General features: G+C 53.9%; 1 protein-coding gene across 1 annotated transcript; it reads left to right on the forward strand.

The window, feature by feature from the left end:
* The first annotated feature begins 1,280 nt into the window (after positions 1-1,280).
* Positions 1,281-14,058, forward strand: INSYN1 (inhibitory synaptic factor 1). Its single transcript, XM_037134556.2, has 3 exons — positions 1,281-2,604; positions 3,015-3,732; positions 13,236-14,058. The coding sequence occupies exons 2-3, from the start codon at positions 3,577-3,579 to the stop codon at positions 13,956-13,958; spliced, it is 879 nt and encodes a 292-aa protein (XP_036990451.1). The 5' UTR covers positions 1,281-2,604; positions 3,015-3,576; the 3' UTR covers positions 13,959-14,058.
* Positions 14,059-27,518: the final 13,460 nt, after the last annotated feature.

Consider the following 27,518-nt stretch of genomic DNA (forward strand, 5'->3'; position numbering starts at 1 on the left):
TTTTGTTCAATGTCATCCCCTCTAATGATGGTTTAAAAAATACTGAGGTTAGGCAGAGGCCTACATACTAACTTGTCTTCAGGATCTCTCTCTACTCCAAACTGGACTCCTCTCCCTCACCCCAGATTTGTTCTTCCCCCCTGTTCTCTAACTCAGCTGGTGGTGCAACCATCTACTCAGGCCCCCATGCTGTAATTCAGGACCAACTGGACTCTCCCTCTCTGTTAAAGTTCAACCAAGTCCTGCCATGTTCCCCTAAATCATTTCTCAAAGCATCCCCTCCGCTCCATCCTTGCTGCACCCCAGCCCCTCCTTCTCTCCCATTTCCATTCAAGTAACAGCCTCCTAACTGGTCTCCCTGCATCCTAGTCCTCAGATCCACCAGCCATAATGGCCCAGAGGGATCTCCTGGGAAGGCAAGCAGGACCCGGCTCTCCTCTGCTCCAGAATAAAACCCCAGCTCCAAACCAGGGGGTTAGAGTCTCTCCAGGATCTGGTGGTCTTCCTCTAAACCCCTTTCCGCAGAACTATCAACATGGGTATCTCTAAAATGCCACAGTTGGCTTAAACTCACCCTCTCCTCAACTCTGCATCTGGGCCCTGCCACTGCCTGAGTGCTCAGCTTCACCTCCCTCACACTGACTGTCACCTGGGTAACTCCTACTCCCCTTTGCCACACAGCTCCGGGGTGCTTATCAGGGGAGGCTGCCAGCCCCGGTCTGGGTTGTTCCCTACGCTTCCTCTCACCCTGCCTGGCCCACCTTGTCTCTCACCATTGCTTCTAGAACTTGCCTTTTTGTCCTGTACTTACCACCCTTCAGTTTACTCAGGAGTGTTCCCCCAAGAGCTGCGAGCTTCCTGAAATGCCTTTTTTTCCTTCCTGTACCGCAGAGTCTAGCGTGCGTGGGGTCTGGTACACAGAGGCGGGGGGGGGGGCGGGAAATGTTGAGTAAGTGGCTGCATAATCGACCGATGTGACTACCTGCCATCTAAGGAGCCTCCTGTTCGCAGCTGCTCCCAGCGAGAGTTTGGCACACTGTAGATGCTCCGAAAAGGTTGTGCATATTTTGTTTTCTGAATTAATCCTATGTAAGGCACTGTCTGGGGGTAGTCTGAGATGTGACAGGGAAAAGGAAAGGGTATGAATGCGGGAAACTTGACTAAAAGGGAAGCCTGGGGTGCCGCACAGTAGGGGAAGTGGTAAGGGGGGGTGGTGTCTTAAAGGTTGGAAGGAACTAAGTCTGCAGCCTGCTGTCCCTCCATGCCCGGAGGTCAGCGGAGTCCGGCGGGGCTAGACGCCTCCAGCCTCTCCGGCGCAGGACATCTCCCCATCTCCCCGGTGGCGAGGACCCTGCTCAGCGGTCGCGCTCGGCTCCGGCAGGCGTGTGTGTCGCTTTAAAAGCTCCCTCCCGGCGCGCTGGGCCGGCCCTTCCCTACCAGCGCGGAGCGCACGGAGCCGCGGAGCCAGGCGGCCTTGGAAGGAGCAGCGCCAGCCCAGGCGGCCAGTCCGGCTGGGATCGCGAGGAGGGCCTGGGGCGCCTGGGCGCGGGCGGCGCGGCACTCGAGGAGCGGGCCCGGGCCTACGGAGCCCGGCTGGGCAGCTCAGGGCGAGGCCTCGGAGGGAGGCCCAGCCTGAGCTGTCGCCTGTGCGCCCGGTCGGCAGCGACCCGGCGCCCTGGGCCAGGGAGGCGGCGAGCCGCGCGGAGCGGGCGGGAGGAGGCGGCTGCTGAGCCCGGGCTGCCGGCCCCGCGCTCCCCGCCCGGCCGGGCCGCCGCGCACCCTCCCTTTCCGCCCCTTACCTCGCCGCGCCTCCGCCTCGCGCTCGCGTCGCCTCCTCTCCTCCGCCCCACGCCGCTCCCGCCCGCGCCCCAGCCGCCCAGCCCAGCCCGGCCGGGCCCGGCCTCGCGCGTTCGTGGCCGGGCCGGGCGGACGCCAGTTCCACGGCCGACGCGGCCCCTCCCCCGGGGCCCGGCGGCTCCCGGACCTTTCCGACCGCGGACCGAGCGGTGGCCGCACTCTCGCCGCAGGCTGAGCACCGAGCTGGGCTGCGCAGCCCCCTGCGTCCGCTCGGGACGCCTCGGGTGACGGAGCGAGGACGACCTGCGTCCCGGCTGAGGGCGCCCCGGGCACACGGCGGGGCCGGCTCCGTCCCGGCGAGGCAGCCCCTGCGGGCCCCGGCCCTTCTGGACTGGACTGAGCGGAGCCCGGACAGCGCAGAGCCCCGGGGATGCCGGACGCGGGCTGAGGGGATCCCTCCGACTTTGGCTTGCGCGCCGGGACCGCCTCGGCGTCGCCTGGGGCGCCCTGCGACCGGGTCACTTGTGGCCTGAGAGCCCCGGCGCGCCGGACCGCGGCCTCGTCCCCACCCGCAGTCCGGCGGGGGTTGGGGAGGTGTTTCCTGCCCGCTTTCTGGGAGCGCGGAGGCCCCGCCCCCTCCCACCGCCCCGATGTCTCCCGGGGTGGCTCTGAGGACCTCCCTGAGGCCAGGGGCCGAAGGGTCCAGAGAGAGAAGCCCACCCTAGGGAGCCTGGGGGGCCCCCCAACCTCATCTTGGGGCTTGGCCCCCGACGCTGATCGGAAGGCAGGCCGGTACCCCCACCCTCGGTGAGTCCGGGATCGGAGCGGGGTTTTGAGGGGAAGGCGGGGCCGGGAAAGAGAAGGTCTGCTGGTAAGAGGACACCTTGGAGGCATTAGGGGCGAGGACAGAAGACTGGAGAGACCCTCTGGTGAACCTGCGGGGCATGGCCTGGCTGGGGAGGGGTGTTTAGGGGGACCTGGGTCACAGTGCCCCATCGCAGTCTCAGGACTTGTGCGTCTAAAGCAGGGACTCCCTCTTTTCCTTCTCAAAGAGGAGCTGTGCTGTAGACCATCTGCCTCCACCACCTCTCCCTACAAAGAAAAAAATTAATATATCCCCAGCGAGGAAGGGTGCAGGCTGGGGAGAGGGAGGCAGCAGCATTGCCGGCTGGTGCTGCAGCCTGGGAGGGCTGATGCCAGGCTTGCTCTCTCTGCAGGGGGCTGCCCTCCTCCAATCCAGCTCCCCTCCCAGAGCTGCCCACATCTGGAACCCCGTCCACATCTGGAAGATCCCAGCCACCGTCCTTCTGCAGGTGTCAATTGTATCCAGAGATCTCTGCCTTTGCAACTGCCCAAGAGTTGTGAGGGGATTGCCTCTACCTTCCTCTATCCCAAGGGCATCTCTTACCCTTAGCACCTGCAGAGTCACCCCTGCCTCTGTCCAGGCTCAGCTGGACACCAGCCCAGCACAGCTATAGGCACACTGAGTCCTGGAGGCCTCGCCTGAGATCCAAAGCCCCTCCCCCTGTCCTCCTATGTCCTCACCTTGACCTCCTGTGTCAGATCTGTCTTCCTCTGGGTGTCCTATTCCCCATCCAGAGGCAGGGGAGGCGGGGTAGCAGGGGTCAGGGGCTGGGTGAGAACCACCCAGGGCCAGGGTGGGCTGGGGGGCCGTTAAGATGTGGAGCTCTGCCTGGCTGAGGGGGGCTCTGTGGAGGCAGACGCAGTGTGTGCCTGGCTGGGGGAAGTATGGGCAGGCCTGCTGCCACGTGGTGAAGGATGAACATTCGGGGCACCCTGGACCTCGGGCAGCCCAGTGACGACCCCAGCAGTGGTGGTGAGCGGGAGCGGATTCGACAGCGCATGAGGATGGTCATCGGGCAGCTGGAGGGCATTCTGCGGGAGCTCAAGGAGGTGGCCAAGGAGCTCAGGGAGGTGAGTGGGGGGCCAGATGGACCCTAGACCAGTTTTCCTGGGCCTGGCACAAAAACATACTTTCACATGTATGTTTCTGTGTGTGTGTGTGTGTGTGTGTGTGTGTGTACAGAGCTGTGTGTACATGTGCCACTCTGCTGGGTACCTCCTCCTCCTTGTTCTCCTTTCCCCAAATCTGCTCTGCTAAACATGTCATGATAGCCCAGGGCTGGAGGAGTCTCAGTGTTGCTACAACTGCTTGGGCAGCGTGTCATGTGCCTAAGGTTCTGTGGTTAGCACTCAGGGCTGCCAAGGTGGCCAATAAGGACTGAGTCCCACCATAACCCCTTCATGGGATACACTTTTCTGGAGCCCAGGCTAATCTTCGACCCCACTATCTGCCTCTCAGGCTCTGATCTGGTCACAGGGGCCCCTGGGGAGAGTGTGGATGGCTCTAATGAGGCTGTCCCCGCTGCTTGGGTCCCAGCTTAGAGCATTCCCCAGACATTACACAGATACTCAAAACCCATGATCCTGGAAAAATTACAGCCAAGCTAGGCCCTCCCTGCCTCAGGTGGGAATGAATCTAGGGGGCTGCTGGGGGTGGGGGAGTATCAGTTTCTGTGCACACTGGCAGGGGCGAGAATCTTTTCTAAAGGAATGTATCCCTGTCCCACAGTTTTGACTGCCTTTTGCCAAAGCTGAAAAGACACCTAGAGACCTTATGATGTGTGTCCCTCTCTGTCTCTCTAAGTGAAGCCAGGTTTAATTACCACTTCCCACATTGCTGGGGTAATGAGGTACACATGTCCTCGGCCCTGCCTGCTGGGTTGTGTTCGAGCCCAAAATGCATGACCAGCGTTCTGAGCCACTGGCCTGAATTTGCCCACTGGGTGCCATTACACCAGCCAGGTGGGCTTTAGGCAAATTTCAACTCCTTGTAACGAGGGCCCCTGCAGAGATGGCGGGGAGCGTGACTGAACTGGAGTTATGAGCTTGGGCTTTCCCAGCCAGCTGTGCTAGGAGGATGGGGGCTAGGAAGATGGAGGAGAAGGGGTGATGGTGGGTACTGCCTCCAGACTGGCAGAGGGCCTGTAGCCTGGCCCATGAGCCAAGAAGCAGGGGTTGTTTGAAGGGAGTTTTTTCCAGAGTGGAGCTGGTGGGATGGGAGGTTGGGCAGGACAGCCCCTCTACCCAGTGTCAGTGTCATGGAGCCTGCCAGGGAGTCCCTACTCGGTGCTGCAGGGAGAGAGAGGTGGCGGTGCTTATGTCGATGAGCTGGGCTGGTCAGGGTCTGGGCTGAACATCTCTGGGGAATACAATTTGGTGGTCAGTGCCCCTGAACAACCCCTCCTCCTCCAACCCCATCAGTCCAAAAGGACTACATCCCCTCTTCAACCCTCCCCAACCCCCTTCTATTTCAGATGTTCTGTGGTTCCATCGGAGTTGTGGGAACTGTCCAGAGTCCCTGTCTTGAGCAGGGGCACGGGGCCTGTGCCCCAGCAGGCCCACCCAGAAAGAACCAGGATTGACTCAAAGCCTGAGAGTCAGCTTTGATATAGCAGAGCCCGTTCCCAACTGACCGACTGAGCATCTTGCAGGAATTTGCTCTCTTCCCGCTCCCGCCCCGGGGCAGAGCCATCCAGAGTTTGAAGGCATCTCACATGTCCTCCAGACCAGCCCTGTCCACTTACTGTAGAAAAAACTGAGGCCCAGAGAGGGATAGGGACTTGTTGAAAGTCACAGAGCCTACCAGCAGCACTCAGTAGAACTCAGGTTCTGATATCTACTCTGGGGCTTCAGAAGGTGGGCGAATGGGCAACCTCTTTCCATTTTGTTAGGGACCTTCTATAGATGGTGCCTTAGGCTCATGCTGTGAGAGCATACCCTTTAGGGGGTGAGGAAGATCAGAAGCCCTGGGATTTATTTGCAGATCGTTGAGATGTCCCCTCCCTCCCTGCTCAGCACACACACTCACCCACTCGCATGTCCTGAATGGCAGAGCTTCAGGTTCATGGGCTGTGCAGCCCAGACACCTGAGCCTGAACAGAGAAGGAAGAGTCCCCTCCTCCACATCCCCTCTAGGCCTTGTGCCTCCACTCAAGACTTTGATGGGTTGCTATGACAACCAGAATCGACCCCACATACCACCACCTGCCCACTGCCAGTGGCACCCAACCGGGGTGGGGGGCAGGCCTCAGAGCTCCCCCATCCCCCAGGCAGGGTCTGGACATGAGGTGATGGGCAGAGGAAAGTGTCAGCGAAGGCAGGTGGGTTCCAGGAGGCCTGGGAAGAAGAGGAGATGCCATTTCAGGGATTTGTCAGGAATGGGGTTACCACTTAGAGGTGCCAGGCCCTGGTTTGTGATAAAGGTTGTGCTGCCCACCCCCCCACATACTTGGAACCTGTGATCTTGGCTCTTGGTCCTCTAAGAGGGGGCTGCAAAGCTGGATCTGCCTGGCTCTTTTCAGTTGCTCTGTGTGACATTTTTCAATGGGGAGCCAGGGTAGGGCCAAAGTCGAGAGGGTTCCCTTATCACACCCTGCCCTGCAGGCAGCACCAGCTCAGAGTTCACCATGTAGGTTCTGGTTTCAGGAGGGCAAAGTGCTTAGATCTGAATCCAAAATTCACATACAAGACTCCTGGGAGCAGTACAGGGTGCTTGATGGAGGAGGAGGGCCAGCAGAAGGGAAGGGCTTAGCCGTGTCCCCCTGCTATCCTCCTCCTCCATCTGCTGCTCCCTTCCCCAGATACCACAGATCATGGCAAAGCCTCCTCATCCTCTTGAGCATGTGGCCTGAAATCCACAGAAAGATGAGGAGCACTAAAGCACTGCTCCCCAGCCCCCGTGCCTCAGTCTGCTCATCTCTGGAATGGGGATAATGATAATCCACAACTCAGAGTGATATTACAAGGATTTACTGGGGGGCGTGGCATGCAGTAAGTGGGGGCCAGTGCCCACTCACACCTCTAAAGGGTTCGGAGTTCCTTCTCCCATGTCTCCCTGCCCTCCAAACCCCTGCTGCAGCTCTGCCTCTGCTTCCGCAGGGAGACGGGGCAAGTTCTGTCCCGTGGGCGGGGAAAATAATTTTATGGATTAAGCAGGGTGAGGAATGGAAAAGTGTTTTAAAAGCAAAAATTGTGCTGCAGAGGGATGCGATGGTAAATCATTACTTAGCCCCCTGGGTTCACCAGTTCTCCAGGGTGCCGGGCCAGTCCTAGCAGGCTCTCCGAGCTCAGAGTTCTGTGGGTCTTAATGAGAGAAGCAGCGCAGCCTGGGGTCTACGAGCATGGGCTCCACAGCCCAGTGTCTCTCGTTCAGACCCAAGCTCCACCCTCTTCCTAGCTGTGTGAACTTAGGAAAGTTACTGTACCTCTCTGTGCTTCTGTTTTGCATATCCTAAAATGAGGATATGCAATTTTATGCCTCCTCCTGCCACCAGCCCTAGGGTGGTTGTGAGAATTAAATGTGATATTATATATGATGTACTTAGCCCAGTGATGGGCACAAAACTAGCCCATATGTGTTAGATATTATTGATGAAATATTCTGACACTGGCCTGCTCCTCAACTCCATCTCAGGCCTTGTTCTTCTGGAGTCTCCTTGGCTTCTTCACCGTGATCAGGGAGGTCAGAGCCAGGGCCCTGTAGTAGGTGGTTCCACCCTCTTCTGGTTGGGTCAGGGAACAGTGATGGGGGTGGGAAGCAGGGCTCCAATAAGATTGCTTTTGAACACAGACCCAAAGGAAGTGAGGGTACAAGTCAAATGGGTATGTGGGGGTGAGTCTCCAAGCAGTGGGAACAGCCAGTGCAAAGGTCCTGAGCAGGAGGTGTGCTCGGCATGGCCAGGACCAGCAGGGAGGCTGGTGCAGTCAGAATGGGTGGACCAGGAGGTGGAGAGCAGGTGGCAAGGGCACACGGAGTATTCTGGACACAGTACAGAATTTGGATTTTGTCCTCAGAATCCCACACGCTTTCCAGGAATCTCCTTGTGTTTCTGGGTGGGAATCTGCCTCTACACTGCTTTCCCTGTTCCCCACCAGTTGGGAGCCCCCAAGGGCAAGAGTGACATTTCCTTGGCCCCCTAGATGCTGAGCTTACCTTGAGTAGATACTTGGCCTCCTCCTCCTTGGTTCTCCCATCCCCAAGGTGTTGCTTAGCGTGGAGCCTCAAAACGTTCCTGCGTTGCCCATTATCACTGGCTGTTCAACAGGATGTAGCTCAAGGGCACAGTTGCCCACCTTGGCACGAACCCCCAGGAGAATGGCGAGGGGGCGAGACAAAATCCTTTTGCAGACTGAGGTGAAAGGGAAGCTCCCCTCCCGATTTTCTTGGAGTCTAGGCACACGGCAGTGGTGCCATCCCATTGGCAAGGTGCTGTGTAGGAAGTGGCCAGGACAGCCCCAGGCTCGACGACATGAGGAGAACGTGGCCCAGCCAGAAAGCGGCTGGAGCAGGAGCAGCTGGGGACCACGGAGCTGTGCCAAAGTGGGTCAGCTCTGTCACCCGCAGCTCAGCAAGGACTGTGCGAATTTTTTTTTTTCCTTGCCTCCCCTTTCCCTTTGTGTTCTCCTCCGGCAGATTCACGAAGCTCTGTGGCCAATTAGGCCAAATTGCAGGATGAGAGTTATGAATCATGGTCAACTCACTCCCCCCTCCCCAGTGCCACAGCCCCCAAGAAGACAATAAATAACGTAATCACAGAATTAAAAAATAATCAGTGGTCATAAAAAATGCAGAATCTCGGTTATGTAACCATCTGCCTGGAGAGCCAGGAGGGAGGAAAGGAGGTAGCAACTTGTCAAGAGAAGTGAGGAGGCCAGAGGTGAGCGAGGGAAGATGGGAGGAGGCAGAGGCTGCAGGACCCCAGGCCTCCGTCCGGCCCCAGGGTCTCATGGAACACAGCCCTGCTCTTCTTGGAGAGGCAGCTCAGCCAGGACTGGAGGGAGGGCTGGGACAGGCAATACTGGGATGTCTAGGACCATGGAACATTTTTCCAGAAAAGAACCCCCCCAGCAGTTTTGACTAAGCTGTCTGAAGCCATCCACTCACTCAATGGCTGTATTTGTAAAGAACGTATCCACTGGTGTCAAACTGGGGATCCACTGGTGGGCAAGGCATGTTCTGGCCCACTCCTCGTAGGGAGAAGACACCAGGCGCATTATAACCTCTGTGCATTGTAGCCGTGGTAAATACTGGACAATATGTAGAGGAAGGGTACAGGGTGCTTTGAGAGGCTTTCACGGGAAGCCTATCCTCACCTGGGGATCAAGGAAGACTTTTTTGTGGAACTGAGATGGAGTGAGTAGGAAAGGAGCGAGACATCTGGGCGAGGTGCAGAGGCAGCAGTGTGCACAAACTGTGCTCAGACAGTTTGTGTGTAAGGCTGGTGAGGGGGGCACGCCTGGGAGGGTGGAGAGCAAAGCGCCCTCGGCCAGATTTGGTGAGGGGTGTCGTTCGGAGGTGCAAGGGTTTGGGGAGCAAGGAAGTACTGGAAGCAGAGTCGCACTGAGGTCCTGCGGGCTGATTAAGGAGCTCCCTGGATGCGGCGCGCAGCAGGCGAGGGACAGGAAGCTGCTGCCTGCAGGGAGACTGGATGAGTTTGGGTGCATTTGTTCAGGTGAGGGGAGCTGAGGCTGTGACCAGGACAGAAGCTGGGGACACCCTTGGGTTAGGGCCGGGGACCCCAGAGGATTCTGTCTCCACCCACACCTGCCCTTCCTCTCCAGTGTCCCCTCTTGCCCTCTCTAAAGCAGGCAATTCATGTTCTTAAAGGGCCAGGCCCAGGAGTCAGGACTCCTGACTTCTGCTCTCAGCTCAGCATCTCCCAGTCTCTGGGCCTTAGTTTCTCTATCAGCAAGCACAGTAAGAAGGGTGGGCTCAACAGTGTCTCCAGTCCCTTCTGGCTCTGAGGTTTTAGGATTCTGTGGTATTTATGGTTTTGTTTCTCTCTATTCTTCCTCTTCCCCTTTTTTTTCTGTGTATATAATTATTTTCTCTGCAGTCCAAGACAATCCCAAATTACATGCAGGCAAAATGATTATTAAATCTCAGAGAGAAATCACAAATTTCCACGTATCTAAAGCAGAGTGGCAGGTAGCAAGGGGCCTCCCACCCCTGCCCTCCCACTGGCCCCGTGAGATGCAGCACCAGGGACAGGCGGACAGGCAGCCGGGCTGCGGCCGACCAGGCCCTGCACGCAACCCGGTGCCCCTGGCACCTCACTCCCCATCTCCGATCCTCACCGTGTCATTCATCACGTGAGCCTGACCTGTCCCACCTAGTGAACAGCCAGATTGGCCCGTGGGCCTCAACCATTCAGCTTTTAGAAACTCTTCTACATCTGTTCCATCTGAAAACAGCCCTACTTTAGGGAACATAGGTGCCACCCATGTGCTGGGGTTTGAAAGGCCCAACGTGTCCCATTGTTCTGCCACAGGCGCTGGATACGTCCCCATCAGCGTTATTCCTTCGGTAAAGAACTGACTCTCATCAGCTCTTGGGCCTGCCCCCGTGTTAGTGCCCAGTGGTGTGTGGTGGACATTGTCCTACATACTTTCTGTGACTCAAGTCCTTAAATCCTCACAACAACCTGACAAGCCTCAAATCCTCACTACAGTCTAACGAAGGAGCATTAGAGCTCTCCTTTGCTGAAGAAAGTCACCCACAGAGACAATGAGTAACTTGGCTCAACCCAAGTTATAAAGGCGGTGAGGTCATAAAGCCAGTGGGCTGGTGAGCCGGTGAGGCCATAAAGAAGTGGGGTGGAGCCCCAGGTGTGGCTCCCAGCCCAAGTTCTCAGGTGCTTGTGTGTGCTGACTGCACTTTAATACACATTCATGTATCTGTTAAGTCCCCATCACTGGGGCAAGGAGAAGAGCACCATCCCACTTTACAAGGGAGGAAAACGAGACTGGAGAGGGGAAAGTCAGTCCCGGGACTTGAACCCAGGCCTCCTCGTCCTCCCCCCACACCTGCAGGGTAGAACCAGGGAGTGTGTTCTAAGGGAGAAGGGAAAGGGCCTGAATGTGAAGGCCTCCGGAGAAGATGGCTGGCAAGGGCCTCTAGGATGAGGGAAGTGAGTTCAGACATGACAGCTTCAGGGATTTTGCCCTGTGCACCTTGGACCTTCCTCACAGGGTGTTAGGAACCCAGCTTCTAGGCATGGCCTGGCCTCAACCAGCTCTGTCATCCATCACAGCCAAGAAATTTCACTCCAGGTTTCTGCCCGTGTTGCCTCCTTTCAGGCAGCAGTAGACAGACTCTCAGTCCCTAGCTTGGCCCCGGGGAGTCTAATTGGAGGGCGTGGCTTCCCAGAGGTGCAAGTCCACTCCCAAGGCCAGCAATGCCCTGAGGCACTGTTTCTTCATCAGCTTAATCCCAGGCCCACAGGTCACTGGTTCTCAGTTTGTCCCCAGACTAACAACAGCAGCACAGGGAAGCCTTCTTGAACCTCACCCAGAACTTACTGAATCAGAAACTCTGGGGAGTGGGCCGATATACACTCCAATTGGAGAGTCCCCTATTCTAGGCCAGGGTCCCCACCAGCCCTCAGGTGGGGCTTGGGTTGAGCAAGGGCTTCTGGGCCATGCAGTCTTCTCTGTGATAGGGGGAGTGGTTGGAGTGGGAGACAGAACAAGGGATGGCCAGACTGGAGGGTGGGGCCCTATGCCCATTGCCTGCCCAAACCCAGGAATCACAGCAACACTCAGAGCGGTGTCCAGTCTTGCAGGGCATGGCAAAGGCAGGAATCTGAGCTGCCCCGGGAATGGTGCCTCGGCACCATTATCTGTGACCTCAGGAAATGATGATCTCATGGGTGGGAAGTTGGACATACAGTAGGTGCTCAGAGGCGGGAGATGAGGTCTCTTTTGTCACCAGCGCCCCACAGGCCCCTTTCACTACCTCTATCACTGTTCCTCACAAAGCTGTGGTGAAGTTGGCAGGGTTGAGGTTGTCAGGCCAACTTGGTGGCAAAGGACATGGAGGTCGAGAGAAGCTGTGTGACTTACCTAAAGACACACAAAGCAGTGCCTGCGTCTGGAACCCAGGTGTCTTGACTCAGCCAGCTCTTCTGCAGGCCTCGGACAAGTATTCCGGCCACTCTTGACCTAGGGCTGTGGGGAATGGTCATCCCTAGGCATCTGATTGGAGGGCCCTAATCGAAGCTGACTCTATACCCCAAGTCAGCTTCTACGGTCACTCTTGGAATCTCTGAGATTGGAAGAACCTTGGAGATCAACCACTTCAGCCAACTCCCCATTTAGAGATTGAAAAACCGAGACCTAAGTGGGAAATGGACCAGGTCGCCTGCATGGGACCCCCCGATCCAGCAATGCCCTGATCCCGCTGCACACGCCTCACTGACCCAGATGCTTCCTCACCCCTCAGTTTGGCCTTTGCTTTGCGCCTTCACTCCAGAGCACTCCTCGCCAAACCCCAGCACACCCCTGGACAGCAGTGGTCCATGGTAAAGATTCGTTGGCCAGAGACTGCATTAGGTCGTTAACTGACTGATCGGTCTCTGGGTAGAAATACTGGAGCGGCACTGAGAACTGGCCCTGGGCTTGGTCACTCCCTTCATATGGCTTTGTCCCTGGGTCTCTTGGTTCATCTGTTTTGTTTTTGATGTTTTGCTATTTTGCTTTTGACCTGAAGCCAGTCTCCTCCTCTCAATGGTCCTCTCCCCCTGTCTCTGATTGGGTCTCCGTTTTCCCCTCACCATCTCCATCCCCGACCCATGTGCTGACGGTTGTCTGGGCCAGGAGATGTCCTGAGGCAGGCCTGCCTAGGTGGAGTCAGCTTCAGTCTCTGAGGGGTGGGCGGGTTGCAGTGACCTCACAGCTGAGCTGCAGCCCAACCCTGAATGCATTTAACAGGCAGCTCTCGGCCCAGAAGGGATGGGTTTTTATATTGCTTACCAAATAACGATTGTTGTATTCCTTTCCCAACAAGCCAGGATCCATCTCCAGCCACCGGAGGCCAGGCAGAGGAAGGGGGGAGAAGGCTCTGGGGTGCATGGGGGTGGGGTGCTAGGGACTTCAGGGGGACATTTGCTGACCAGCTGCACAGGCTGATCCAGGGTGTTTCCTCATGGTCACCCATATCACTGTTCCCTCAGGGTGGGTAGACCTGTCAGCTCTCTGCTGAGTGGACTTGCTGATGTCTCTCAGCTCTCTTTAAACGGCCCCTCATTGGTCAAAGGAAGATCCAGCTCTGAGTGCCAGGGCTGCCCCCAGAACAGCAACTGGCTTGGGGGGTTCAGGGTATGTGAAGGGATGGGGGCAGGGCTAGAAGGCAGTCCCCCTGCTTCCAACAGACTACGGAGTGGAAAACTGGAATGGCAGGGACAAGCCCTGGTCCGTTCTGGGCTCTCCACTGGGCAAACAAGCCTGTGACTTCAAGTCTAGTCACCAGCCTGTAGGGTCATCAGCTGGGGGATGTGGGTAGGGGGACATGCTCACACCTAAGTGACACCAGGTGGTGCCTGGCCCTTCTCATGCCTCTGCCCTTCCCCGGCCAGGTGGTGAGCCAGATAGATAAGCTAACCTCAGACTTCGACTTTGAACTGGAGCCGGATGACTGGACCACAGCCACTGTGAGCAGCACCTCCAGCAGCGACAAGGCCGGTGTGGGCGGCCCCTTTGACCTGGGTCACCTGGACTTCATGACAGCCGACATCCTCTCAGACAGCTGGGAGTTCTGCTCCTTCCTGGATGTCTCTACCCCCTCGGACTCTGTGGACGGCCCGGAGCCGACCCGACCAGGGGCTGGCCCTGACTACCGACTCATGAATGGTGGCACACCCATCCCTAATGGGCCGCGGGTGGAGACCCCGGACTCTTCCAGTGAGGAGGCCTTCAGCACTGGCCCTGTTAAGGGCCAGCTGCCCCAGCGGACCCCGGGCACACGGGAGAGAGTGCGGTTCAGTGACAAAGTGCTCTACCATGCTTTGTGCTGTGATGATGAGGAGGGGGACGGCGAGGAGGTGGCAGCAGAGGAGGAGGCGGGCCTGTCCCCAGAGCCACCTAGAACAGAGGCCCACGGGGGCCCTCTCAAGACCTCTCTGGCCCCCAACAAGCCAAGGCGCTCCCTCCTCACTGGCCGATGCTCAGGCCCTACCCTGGCCCCTGAGCAGACCCGAAGGGTCACAAGGAACAGCAGCACCCAAACGGTTTCAGACAAGAGCACACAGACAGTGCTTCCTTACACAGCCACCAGGCAGAAAGCCAAGGGGAAAAACTAAGGGCCAGGGAGGGGACAGGGGGACGGCGGGTACATAGAGTCATAAATATATATATATATATTTAAACAAACACAGTCATAATAAAATTTTAAAATGCTGAGGATCCAGCCCCACAGGCCCCAAAGCTTTCTCCGAGCTCATCTCAGGCACAGAGATGCTTACTTGCCTCCTAGGTCCCAGGAAGTGTGTCCAGAACTTCCTTCTCACCCTTCTCATGGCAGGGCTCCTGAAGGGGGCGGTCCAAACTTAGGTAAATTAGGTGGGCTAGGTCTAACCTGGGGCTCCTCTGGAGTCCGGCTGCTGGCCTGGGCCACATCCTGGTGGGATTCATCCACAGGAGGCACGCTCTGAAGGAGCAGTGTCCAAGGTCAGGGCTAACAGTGTTGTGGAGGAGGCCATAGGACTGAGGGCCTGGGGCAGCAGCACTCCAACTGGGCCAAGGATCGCTTGCCTTCTACTCCATGGCAGACCTTGCCTCTCCTTCTCAAAGGATATACACAACCCCGCCCCCTCAGGCCCCATCTCAGGGTTGCCCAGGACACAGAGGGGGAGCAAGTTGCTCCCATGAGCCGGGCCTGCATGCTGGGAAGCTGACTTGTACAGACCCTGCAGGATTGGGCTGGGCTGGGCTGGGCAGGGGTTTAGAGAACCTGGACCACTCCCAAACCTTTCCATTCCATGCTCAGCCCTGTCCGCCAGGGATCAGAGACTCACAGCAGAGCCTCAGCCCTCCCCTGGCTCAGCCCTGAGCACAGCTGAGATCCATGTGGGAAAGGAGGCAGCAACCACCATGGGCCACAGACAGGCCGCTGACCTCGTCGGCAGGCAGGCAGCCCCCAGAGGAATCCAACGGCCTTGCCTCTACACACTGGGACCCTGAGCCCACCTTGGCAGGTCATGAATGACACCTACAGAGGCAAGGTAGGAGCCTAGCGGTACCAGGGTTTCACCTGGGGCATGGTCTGTGTAGATACAGCATCTGAATATTCTAGGGCTAATAATCCAAACTGTTGTTCACATTTGTTAAGCAGATCTCTATGCTGCTACTGTGCCAAATGTGTTTCATAGCATAATCTCATTTAATCTTCACAAAAACCCGACAAGGCAGAAACTATAGCTATCTCATTTTTCAAATGAGAAGACTCAGGTTCACAGAGGTTAAGTAACTGTCCCAAGGTCACAGAGCCTGTGCTACCCTGCCCCCCATGAGCATGTGGTTTCCAGGCCATACCTAGCTCTGCTATCTAGTAGTTGTGTGACCTTGGGCAAGTCCATTTGCCTCTCTGAGCCTATCTACCTCATCTATGAAGTGGGTCTGATAGTGTTCACCTACCTCACCAGCTACTGTGGGGCTTTGACAAGATGCGGACTATGAAAGCACTTGGTAAATGCCAAGGCACTGAGCATGTACTGTGGTCAATGGGACCCTGGCACCGATTCTAGTGTTTTCCAGGACTGGGAGCCCCGAGTAGGGAGCCCCGGCTATTGGGGAAGGGAAGGAAGTAGGGAAAGAAGCTACTGCCGCCAACTGGGAGCTGCTTCTGGGTCACAGCACTGTGGCCTCCCACTTGCTCAGAGCAGGGAGGTGGCAGTGATGGCAGTGCAAAAATGTCACTGCTCAGGGCCTCCCCACTGTGCACTCAATGAAGGCACAGGGGCAGCCTGCCAGGGACAGCCAGGAGGGGTGTCTGCTCCGCACATGGTGCCCAGAAGAGCCTGGCCAAAGAGACGCTCTGCAGCCCCTGGAGCGGGGCGACAGACTGAGCTGGCCAGTCTGGAGCGCATGCTGGGGGTGCTGTCAGGATGGGCCAGGCCAGGCCTAGGAGGCCTGCTCTTCAGTGTTGGGGTCTCCCCTCAGCCCTGAAGAGCCAGCCAGGTGCAGCCCCCAGAGTGGAAATCTAGGGTAGGGTGCTGTGGCTAGCTATTTCTGCCCAGGACTGAGAGTAAGAGGTCTGAGCTCCTCCATCAGCCCCAGGACATTCTGGGGCAGTGGTGTGAATTAGTGATAGGACCCCGGCTCAGGGGATAAATGCCAAGGGGTCCCCCAAGGAACGGCCAGCTGGGCCCTGCCCTGCCTCACCAGGTCTGGGCACACCTGGCTTTGGGACTCGTTTTTTATCTCCAATGGCAAACCTGATGGTAGACTTACAGTCTTTCTGCTTTACAACAGTCAAGGGGAAGACATCTTCAGGGAACTCCCACTTCACCAGGAAGAAACTGAGGGAGCCCTAGGGAGGGGAGGTCCCCTCTGCCAGGGATTGTCCTCTCCCAGGAGATCCCCCATTCTGCTCTGAGATTGCGTGTGGCCATGGCCATTGCACACATCACCTGGCTACTTGCCCCATTGGCACAGTAGTGAGAGAGTGCCCTGAATGAGGGGAAGTGGGTATTGAAATGGGTATAGGTCCTCAAAGGCCCCCAAAGTACTTGGCTGTCCTTGTGCTTATGTCATACCCAGCCTGGGCCTCACTGACAGGCAGTTCTCTGTGGCTTTCTGAGGACTGGAAAGGCAGAGGATGGCCACCTATGCAAAAGCTGGGACTGTCGGAGCTGCTGAGCATGCAACTCTGCTCCAGAGTAGTGGGCTCCCTGCCCTGATCAGACACGGCCAAACCCTGGGCTTCCTCCAGACCCGCCCGCTCTTCCAGGTACAGTCTCTCCCTGCTCTTCCCCACCTCCAAACCCCAGCCAGTTTCCAGGTTTCCTCACCCAGAATATCCCATCAAATCTCCCTGTTTCCAGAAGTCTTATTTTACTGACCACCTACTGTGAGCTCAGGCTTGTGACAGCCAGTGCCATGGTGGAGGCAGAGGGCGCTGTGTCAGAGAGGAGTCATAATCATAATACTCATGTTCACTGAGCACGTCCTATGCACTGGGCATGTCCTAAGAATATGTCTTATTGCAATTACTCCAGACAACAAATATGAATGAGATAAGCAATTATATTTATACCTATTTTCCAGATGAGGAAACTGAGGCTCTGAGAAGTTAGTAAGTTGCCTAAGGACACAGGATAGGTATGGCACCAGGATTTTACCCCAAATTCAATGACTTGGTACTCAAACATATGCTGTAGTCATAATCATGATGGACCAGTGCCCTGGTCTCTGGGAATGAGGGAGGGGCTGGGATCTGAGAGCCAGATGTGCCTCTGGTGGGGGGTGGGTCCTGGGAGCAGAAAACTTGTGAATGCCATTCAGTCTTTGGAGAGCTCAGCTATTATTAATGGTCCTTGACACAGAGCCTGGCACCAAATGGATTATGTATTCAATAAATGTTTGTTGAATGAATGAACGAGCCCCATTTGCAGAGGGAGCATTCATTCAATCAGCTTTTATTGTAGACCTCCTGCATGCCAGGTCTCATGTTGCTTGTGCACACACACACACAACCCCCCTGGGAGGGTCCGGTCTAGTGTCAAAATGAAGGGGTGTGGGATTTCAGCGAGAAGCCAGGGGTGGTGGTGGGTCTAGCCTGTGGTCCCTGGGAAAGAAGCCAGGAGCATGAGCCAGGGTGCCAGTTGGGTGGGGAGACCACTCTGGGATGTCAGGGCAGTGAGGAGGGGTCCTCAATCTAATTCCACTTTAATGGCATAGGCATATTGCAGGGTCTCCAGTGTCTGAGAATGAGGAGACCGCATTGTCTCCACTTTACAGGCGAGGGACAGCCTATCTAATCCACGGAAGTCTGATGTGACAGAGGAGCAAAAAGGGGGCAAACTATTCCGAGACTCCAGCACCATTTGCCACCCTTACAGATAAAGTGGGGCCCTATGAGTGGAGAGGAGATGGGTCAGGGGAGAGCTAGGAATTTAAGGCAGGCCCAGACCTCCTCCTCCACCCTTCCTAAGGTCCCTTTCTCTGTCCCTCACCCATCCCCCACCACCCCCATCTATCTCCCATTCTCCAGCTGGAACTTATGTAAGAAAACTGGCATTTATCGACCACCTATTATGCCAGGCGCTGTGCCGTGTCTTTGAACTAACACTAAATGACAGGTTTAGCTGTGCCCGGCACATAAGAGGTTGCTCAGTAATTATTAAATAAATGAGTGGCCACAATCTTCATTTTACAGATGAGGATGCTGATGAACTAACAAGGAGTTTTTTCAAAGTTGCACAGTCAGAAATAGGTAGAGCTGGACATTTGAGTTTGCGGTTATTTATTATTTATACTACACAAAAGCTCCTATTTCTGGAACACCTACAATTTGACGCATTAGGCACTTTACATAAATTATCTTACTTATTTTACAACAGCTCTCCAAATAACTGAGATGATTGCCCTTCTGCACGTGAGAAAATGGAGACTCAGCGAGGTATAGGGTCCTATCCAAAATAACTAGCACCTATGCGGAAACAGGAACTGAATCTAGACTTTCCCCTCCTTCCCACACTCCTAGCTCCAGGGGATCTAGAATCTCTGCAAGCAGAGATGTTGCCAGAGCCCAGATTTGCAGTTGGCACCACTGAGCAGAAGTGCTCACTGGGGGGTCAGACTCTACTTCCCTCAACTCAGCACTAACGCTCCCCTGGCAGCATTAGCCCAGGCTCCCAAAACCCACCCCCGGTTCCCTGTGGGTCTGGGCACTCACTGGGCGACCAGCCTAAACAGCTCTAAGTCCAGTGTCATTTCCCCGTCTCAGTCTGTGGCAGAACCTGGAAGATTAGGCTGCCTTCAGCCCATTTCTGGTGTAGACTAAACTGGCTTTAGTTTGGGGCTAGGGTATCTAGGAAAGGCTTCTGGGAGGAGGAGGGAACTGAAATGGAATTTATTTGCAATGGAGTAGAAACTTGGGCACCTAGAAGTGAGAACTAAGGGAAATTTGAGCCCGAAATGGCTGGGGTGGCCACCCAGACTAGAGAGAGGCCATGCTAAAGCCGAAGGTACAAGATGGGCAAGATGTGAGGGCTGCAAGTGGGACAGAGTCCCACAGCACCCCACAGCCACTCCATCCTCTTGTCTGTGGGAGAAGGAAAGGGGTCTCCTGTCTAGTCTGAGGCTGAGAGATCAGATTCAAGATAACTCAGTAAAAAGGGACCCACTGTAATGAATAGATAAGAACAGCACAAAATCACACATTGGTAAGTAAAATAGATGTGCTAAAGCCCCTGAAACTCATCGCACCTTCCATGTAGGTCCAACATTCCTCCTATAGTGCACGCTCACTGGACTTCTCTTTCCCCAGAGTGGGTGAGGAGACTGGGGTCACACCCTCCTGCTCCTGCTCCAGGCAAGCTAGCTGAGGTCCTGATGAGCCCTGACTGTGACCACCAGCCTGCCCTGAATCCTGACTACAGACCCAGCCACTGTCGCCACCTGACTCTCCCACTGTACCTGTCCCCAGCCATCCTAGCCAAGGAGACCAAGGTGGGTGACCCCAGGCCCACGCTGTCCACTGTACCTGATCAGATCCGACGCCCTGCCAGAAACACTCGAGCTCACACACCTGCCTGCGGCTCTCAGCTCCCTGTTTAGGCCTCTCCCTCTCCTGCCCTTGTAGGGTCTATATCACACATTGTTGCCCAGCTGGCTGTCCTCCCGGAAGCCCTCCTAAAAGCACCACAGAAAACTAGTCTCCAGGTGCCAGCTCACCTGTCAAGCCGCTATATCCCTCCGGTGCTCCACCCCCAGGAAGGAAGTACCGGGTGGAGGTCACTAAGAGGGGACAGCCGGCACAGAAGCTGTGGGAGGCCCTGATTTTTGTGGGGTTTCCGTATGGCCAGTGGCAGGGCCTTCCCAGGAGACCTCTGTAAGGATAGAGAATGGTTCTATTTCCCAGAACCAAGAAATAGACTGTTTGTGGGAAGGACCCCCAAAAAGGTAATGATGGCTACATCTACTTTGGTGCGGTGGGGAAGGGAAGAAGTTCACTGGTGACCCAGCTGTAGAAGTGTAGAGGGACAAGTCAAGGGCCCAGTGGGCCCTCCGAACTCCTCTCGACCAGAGATATCCCCCACCACGGAGCCTACTCACCCTCCGATTCCCCGAGCAGGTCTCTTCTCAATCAGAGGTTGCAAATTGGTGTCCTCCACACCTGTTTTGCCTCCTACACCTAGATTTGTTTTATTTTAAAGATACTTCTGGTCAAGATTGCAGAGTAGATATAAACGCTGTCCTCACCTCTGTCCATGACCACATAAAAATTACAACTAAATTATAGAAAAACCACTCTGCTAAACCACCTAGCTTAACAAAACTCCTATAACTAAGAATATAAGGAGGAGACCACATCATCCAGACCAGTAGAAGGGGCAGAGAAGCAGAAGAGGCTGATTCCATACCCACAAGTGACGGTTAAGAATTAGGAGGAATATCTGGCTGTGGAGGTTCCTGCAGGAGAGTGAGGGGTCCCAGCCCCACATCCACTCCCCAGCCTGGAGCACCAGTGCCAGAAGAGGAATCCCTATAACAGCTGATGGCAGAAACCAGTGGGGATTTCAAAAAGGACTGCTGTAGACACAGGTGTCTTCTTAAAGGGTTAGAGCATAGACTCATGTGCTCACAAACACTCACCCTAAGCTCCAGCAAAGGGACAGCAGCCCCCAAAGCACCAGGGACATATGGGGGGGGGGGATAAATAGTCTGGCTTCAGGGTAAGAGCAGGAGGGGCAGCTCTCTAGAAATAAATGCTAGTAGAAGCCATTGTCTCTTTACTGAGCTCTCCTTCTACACAGCCAGGAGGCTCAAGTGGGTAACAAATTGGACTTGCCATCAACCTGACTAACCCTGCTCTGCCCACCTGGTGATTTCCTGAGACCCTGCTCCACCCAACTAAGCACCAACCTGAACCTCTTTCGGTGGCTGTTTCTCAAAAGTAGCCTGCCTAGGCTCATACTGTGGACATTCCTAAAATCTCTCATAAGTACTCAAACCCCAAACAATCAGCAGCTGGCTTTGGTATGCCCTGTATCTCTTGCTGAGTGACCGCAAGCCTGGCACCACTGGAAGCTGGCCTTGGTTCACAAAACAGCCTCTCACAGGTGCCTCCAAGCCTAACACAGGAAGCTACCAACTGCAGATCACTTTGTAGCTCCTACCAGGTTGCCATGGGCCAGGTAAGGCAGAGGTTGAACTTGACCTGCACTGGAGCCTCTCACAAGAAGACCCAGAACCCGAATGTCCAGTGTTTGCTTCCAATCATATTAGAGCACCACCCATTAGCCCCACAAATAATAAAGGTGGAATTGGAAGGTGCCAGAGCCCCACTAAAGTGAATCCTGCTCTGTAGGGTCAGTCCCAATACAACAGCTCTTACGACGATGTAGACATAGTCCATCTTCATAGCCAGTCAGCCTGAGGGTCAGTTCCTCCCACTGATGTGCCAACAGAAATAGGAGGACTACAATAGGAGGACACACACAGCCAACCCAAGGAACACCCCTAGAGCATTCAGCTCATGTGATCAGGGAGATGGTGCCACTGGGCCCCACAAGACAACTACCATATAAGGCTACCTTGCCCAGACTGGAAGATGTAGCAACTCTACCTAATACATGAAAACAAAAACAGAGAGTCAGCCAAAATGATTTCTGATCAAGATTGCAGAGGAAGTATAAATGCTGTCTCAAATGAAAGAACAGGATGAAAACACCAGAAAAAAAAACCTAAACAAAATAGAGGCAAACAATCTACCACATACAGAGTTCAAAACACTGGTTATAAGGATGCTCAATGAAATTAGGAAATAAATGAACTCAGTGAGAATTTACACAAAGAGATAGAAACCATCAAAGTCAAAATGAAGAATTTGTTAACAGAAGTAAAGAATACATTATAGGAAATCAAGAGCAGATTAGATGAAGCAGAGGCTCAAACAGCAATTTGGAAGACAAGGTAGTAGAAAAAACCCAATCAGAAGAGAAAAAGAAAAAAGAATCCAAAAAATGATAGCTTAGGGACCTCTGGGACAACATCAAGTATATCAACATCTGCATCATAGGGTTACCAGAAGGAGGGGAGAGAGAGCAAGAGATTGAGAACCTATTTGAAAAAATAATGACTGAAACATTACTAACCTGGTGAAAGAAATAGACATATAAGTCCAGCAAGTGCAGAGTCCCAAAAAAGATGAACCCAAAGAAACCCACACCAATACACATCATAATTAAAATGCCAAAGATTAAAGACAAAGAGAGAATCTTAAAAGCAGCAAGGAAAGAAGCAGTTAGTTATCTACAAAGGAGCTTCCATAAAACTGTCTGTCGCCTGATTTCTCAACAGAAACTTTGGCATGAAACATTCAAAGTGATGAAAAGCAAGAACATAAAGTCAAGATTAGTCTACCCAGCAAAGCTATCATTTAGAATCAAAGGAGTGACAAAGAACTTCTTATACAAGAAAAAGCTAAGGGAATTTGTCACCACCAAATCAGTATTACAAAAAATATTAAACGAAGTTTTTTAAGAAGAGAAAAAAAGATAAAAATAGGCATGATAATGTGAAAATACCTACATACCTATCAATAGTTACTTCAAATGTAAATGGATTAAATGCTCCAATCAAAAGACATAGCGTGGCTGAATAGAGAAGGAAAAAAAACAGAACCCATACGTATGCTACTTATAAGAGGCCCACTTCAAATTAAAAGACACACATGGACCAAAAGGCAGTAACAAGAAACAAAATAGGACATTTCATAATGATAAAGGAATAATCTAACAAGAAGATATAACCCTTGTAAAAATGTATGTACCCAATGTAGGATATCTTAAATATATAAAGTAAGTATTGATAGACATAAAGGGAGAGATAAACAGTAATGCAGTAATAATAGGGAACTTTAACATCTCATTGACATCAAAAGACATACCATCGGGGAAAAAAATCAAGAAGGAAAGAGTGACGTTAAATGACACATTAGAGCAGATAGATTTGGTTGACATTTTTATAACATTTTACCCAAAGTAGCAGATTATACATTTTTTTCATGGGCACAGGCAACATTCTCCAGGATAGACTATATGTTAGGACAGAAAACAAATCTCAATAAGTTCAAAAAAATTAAAATATATGATCACAATGATATGAAACTAGAAATCAATTACAAGAAGAAAAACACACAAACACATGGAGGCCAAATAACATGCTACTAAACAGTGAATGGGTTAACAATGATTTCAAGGAATAAATCAAAAGTTACCTTGAGACTAATGAAAATGAAAACACGATGACCCAAAAACCTATGGGGCAGAGCCAAAGCAGTCCTGAGAGAGAAATTCATAGCAATACAGGCCTACCTCAAGAAGCAAGAAATATCTGAAGTAAATACTTTAACCATACACCAAAATGAGCTAGAAAAAGAACAACAAAGTTCAAAGTGAGTAGAAGGAAGGACATTAAAAAAATCAGAACGGAAATGAATGATAGAGTCTAAAAAATACAAAAAAGCAATAATTCAAGAGCTGGTTCTTTAAAAAGATAAACAAGATTGATAGAACTTTAACCAGACTCATTAAGAAAAAAAAAGAGGACTTAAATAAAATCAGAAATGAAAGAGGAGAACTAACAACCGGCACCACAGAAATACAAAGGGTAATAAGAAAATATGATGAACTACATGCCAACAAGTTGGACAATCTGGAAGAATTACAGAAACATACAACCTTCCAAAACCAAATTAAGAAGAAATAGAAAATCCGAACAGACCAATTACAAGTTATTAAAATCAAAGCATCAAAAATCTCCTAACTGCCTGGCTGGTGTAGCTCAGTGGATTGAGCACAGGCCTGTGAACCAAAGGATTGTGGTTTGATTCCCAGTCAGGGCACATGCCTGGGTTGCAGGCTAGTTCCCAGGAGGGGATGCACAAGAGGCAACCACACATTGATGTTTCTCTCCCTCTCTCCTTCCCTTCCCCTCTAAAAATAAATAAATAAAATCTTTTAAAAAATCTTCTAACAAACAAAAATCCTAGACAGAATGGCTTCACAGGTAAATTTAACCAAGTATTCAAAAAAGAATGAACACCTATCTGTGCTGGTGTGGCTCAGTGGACTGAGCACTGGGCTGTGAACCAAAAGGTCACCGATTTGATTCCCAGTCTAGGGAATCAAAACAGGAAACCTGCATGGTTGAGGCGGGGAGGCGGGCATGAAGGCATGGCCCAAATGGAGCTACAGTGGGAAAGTGGGGTGCAGAGAGCAGATTCACCTCACTCTGAAGGCCTCGGGACACTCCCTGTAATGTTAGGGCCTTGCAACCCAGACAAATGGGTTGTTGCCCCAGGGTCCTGCCCCAGCAGCGACTCTGCCTGCTGCCTTCATCCAGTGCTGCCTGTGCCACACAGTGGGTGCCCGAGAGGGTCAGGCTCAGCCTGCCCTGCTGACCAGGGCTCCTCAGCTCTCTCCCCACTAAATAAGACCCCTGGGGATGTGGGTGGGAGAGCCTGGGTCTGATCTCTCTCCTGGAGGTCCAGAGAGCGCACCTCCCCCCCCCCCCCCCCCCACCCCTGGTTGTGATCACACTGCCGTCTGGTTGTCAGGGAGCTCCGGGTCTGTAAAGGGAGCCCCCTTTATTGTGGCAAAGGGAGCTTCATATTCTAGGAACTTACTCTCCCCTCCTCCCCGGCCTCCTCTTCCTACTGTTCCTCCCCAATTCATCAGAAGTAAAGCAAGCGTTGTCCAGTCCCTCTTCCCCAGGAAGCTGACACTTCTCTGCTTTTTTAAGATGTGCGCTCTGGGCCGTGGACAGAGCCAGAGAGCACAGAGAGCATGACCAGGTTGAGTAAGTCGCTCTCCCACTGGTCGCCCAGCGACCCGCAGCATTCCCAGGGTGGCTGGGTGAGAGGAGGGCGGGGTCTCCATCAGATTTGGGGCTCGGGGAGGGGCCAAGGGTAGGCAGGGCTCAGCCTGCGACCTGGGTCAGAGCGCAGTCTGTGCTCCCTGACTCAGCTCCCTGATCTCTGATTTAAACCATTCTTCACATACAAATGCAAAACAACTTGTCACTTTCCTGCCATAAAACCTTCTAGGACACAAAACAAACTAACTCACTCCAGTGGTTCTCTGTGGCCTTCGTGGTTACAAACCAGGACAGAGGCTGGTCTGCGCTGCTCTCCGCCTTCGCAGCCCTGACCCTGCAGCTCTCAGCCAGGCCAAAGAGCTGCTCGCGGTCTCTGAAGCGCCTGGCTCCTCACGCCCTTTGTTCTTCTAGGCCATTTCCCCCATGGCACTAACCCTGCTCCTCCTGTGTCATGTAGTGTTTAGAAGCTGGAGCTTTCAAGTGGAGAAAAGCTGGGTTCAAACCCTTGTAACCAAACAGAAGGAGTTTGTCTACCTGGAGAAGTGTGGCATAGGATGTCATCTCAATCTTACAAATCACCCGGGCCCACAGGAAAAGCAAAATATAAAATAGTATAATACATTCTTCAGCTCCAGGGCTGTTGCCCAATCTGGGGCTTTTTGGCCCTGAATGCAGAGTGCAGACACAGTAACATGTGACTGAGGGGACAGACAGGCCCCATACACAGGGGAGCATGGAGGGTCAAATCTAGAAAATAACCGATGAGCAGAGGGTAAGTCTCTTGTGACTGGAAGCAGAAGAGGCAACAAGCCAAGCGGCGTCCCCACCCACGGCAGGCCCTGACTCACTTCACCTGGGACAGGGCCAGTGGCCCAGCCTTCGAACCCAGAAGGCCATGGCCGTGTCTGGGTGTGAATAGGGCAAGGCAACCGTTCCTTGAAAGTGTCAGATGCCTGCAACAAATGAAAGAAAACTGTGAGCCCCTTCAGAGAACATGGCTATGAAGCGGGGGCACAGTCGGGGAAAGACGACTCTGTGGACAGCTGTCTCTGCTGTCGGGTGAGAACGAACGGGCCCGGAGCTGGACAACCTGCAGGTTCCGCCCTGCCTGTGGCTGTCGCTGTGACACTGGGCAGACACCATGCCCACCTGGGCCTTCCTCTTCTCCAGCTGTGTAATTGGAACAGTAGGGTGTGCGCTGAAGGGCTCATGGGAAGATGGGAAACAAGAGAGAGCTGTGCAAGGCTGGGGGTCAGAAAGGGCGGAGGACTGAGAGGCAGAGCCCAAGCCATGGCAGGAAGGGAGCTCTGGCTGCGGAGCTGTCACCGACGAGGTTTCAACAGCCGGGGTTGGGCGTGAGTGAGCCTAAGGGACCGGACCTCCTCCATCTCAACACTCAGCACACTTCAAATTAATAATTAAAATGCTTCCTGTCAGGTTCCAGCCTGACCCATAATTAGAGCAGCTTTAGGCTTCAGGCAACAGTGATGAAAACAGTTCTTGTTAGAAAGGAATTTTCTGAGGACCAGTGTGGGATGAGAATAGAACCTCCTCCCCAGATTTCTCCATCAGGCCCTGCCCTCCATCGTCACTCCAGGCAGCTGGGGCAGGGGCCTTCCTTGTAGCCTGGGAAGGGGCTCGGGGTGGGCAGCAGCATCCATCTCCTCACTGCACAGGAGGAGGTCGGACAAGGCGCCCTTCTAGCTGACATGAGCGGGCAGCACAGGGGTTTGTGCAAGAAGGCCGGGCAGGGCTCCTCGAAGTTTCAAAGGGCAGACAGACAAATCTGGGGCCCGGCTGCAGACCTTGAACCCCACCCCCACCCAGTATGTGCGTACAAGGTGTTGCTATCACAGCCGTTCCTCTGAGGGCTGCTGGGGAGGAGCTGAGCTTGGCCATCCGCTGCTCAGTGGTCGACACACCTCAGCCCCTCCCCACTAACCCCTCCCGGAGGACAGCCCTTCCTATCAACAAGTTGGGCACCGACCCAGGAGTCCAAGCTCCCAGCTCCTGGGCTTCCCAGTTGCCTGGGGGCAGAGACTGGAAGTGCTGTCCATGGTTCTCGAGAACCTTGCAGTTTTCCGGCCCCTCCCGCGTCAGTTCTTCCAGAGCCTCAGCCAGTCGCCTGGCTCCCTTGACCCATTCTTCGAGAATCCAGTCTTTGAGCCCTGCCAACTGTGTCATACCTCCTCACCTGCCACCAGGCCTGCCCCTGACCCAGGAGGGCAGGATCCCCAATGCTTAGCTCATAAAGGGAGAGCCCTGAGTGCCCACCGTATAGGCCTGCCCTGCGGAGCTTGGGAACAGAGCTCATGCCAAAGTTAACTATTAGAAGAAGATCATTTTAAAGCAATGCTATGCTACCTCATGGAAGTTACCTTCATAAATATTTTAAAGGTGTTTATTAGGAAAACCACAGGAGCAGAGAGGAGGTTGCTGAGGCCGGAGGAGAGGTGTCCTGTGAGGTCTCCGCTGCTGCCACCACTGCCACCGAGAAAACCTTTACTCCTTCAGAGGGGCTGACGCTGTAGGGGCTGCACCACCCCCTGCAGGAGGAGGCTGAGAGCTGCACGTGTTCCTGTCCTTGGGACTTAGCAGTAGGGCTGTGTAACAGAGTTCCCACAGACATGGCACTGAGCCAGGGCCTCCTCTGAGCTTTGCTCCCAATTGCTGGGCAGTTCCTCCTGTTCTCTGAGCTCATGATACAGTGGAGAAGAGGCTCAGGGTCCCTTCTCGGGTGACGTTGCCAGATTTGTGGATTCTGTCCTTTGCTCTCCTCTCCCACTCCCTCTTCCACTCTCCTTCCTGGGCTCACA

The sequence above is a fragment of the Artibeus jamaicensis genome, unplaced genomic scaffold (assembly GCF_021234435.1).
Source record: "Artibeus jamaicensis isolate MK-2021 breed Jamaican fruit bat unplaced genomic scaffold, CSHL_Jam_final scaffold_286, whole genome shotgun sequence".
Lineage (NCBI taxonomy): Eukaryota > Metazoa > Chordata > Mammalia > Chiroptera > Phyllostomidae > Artibeus > Artibeus jamaicensis.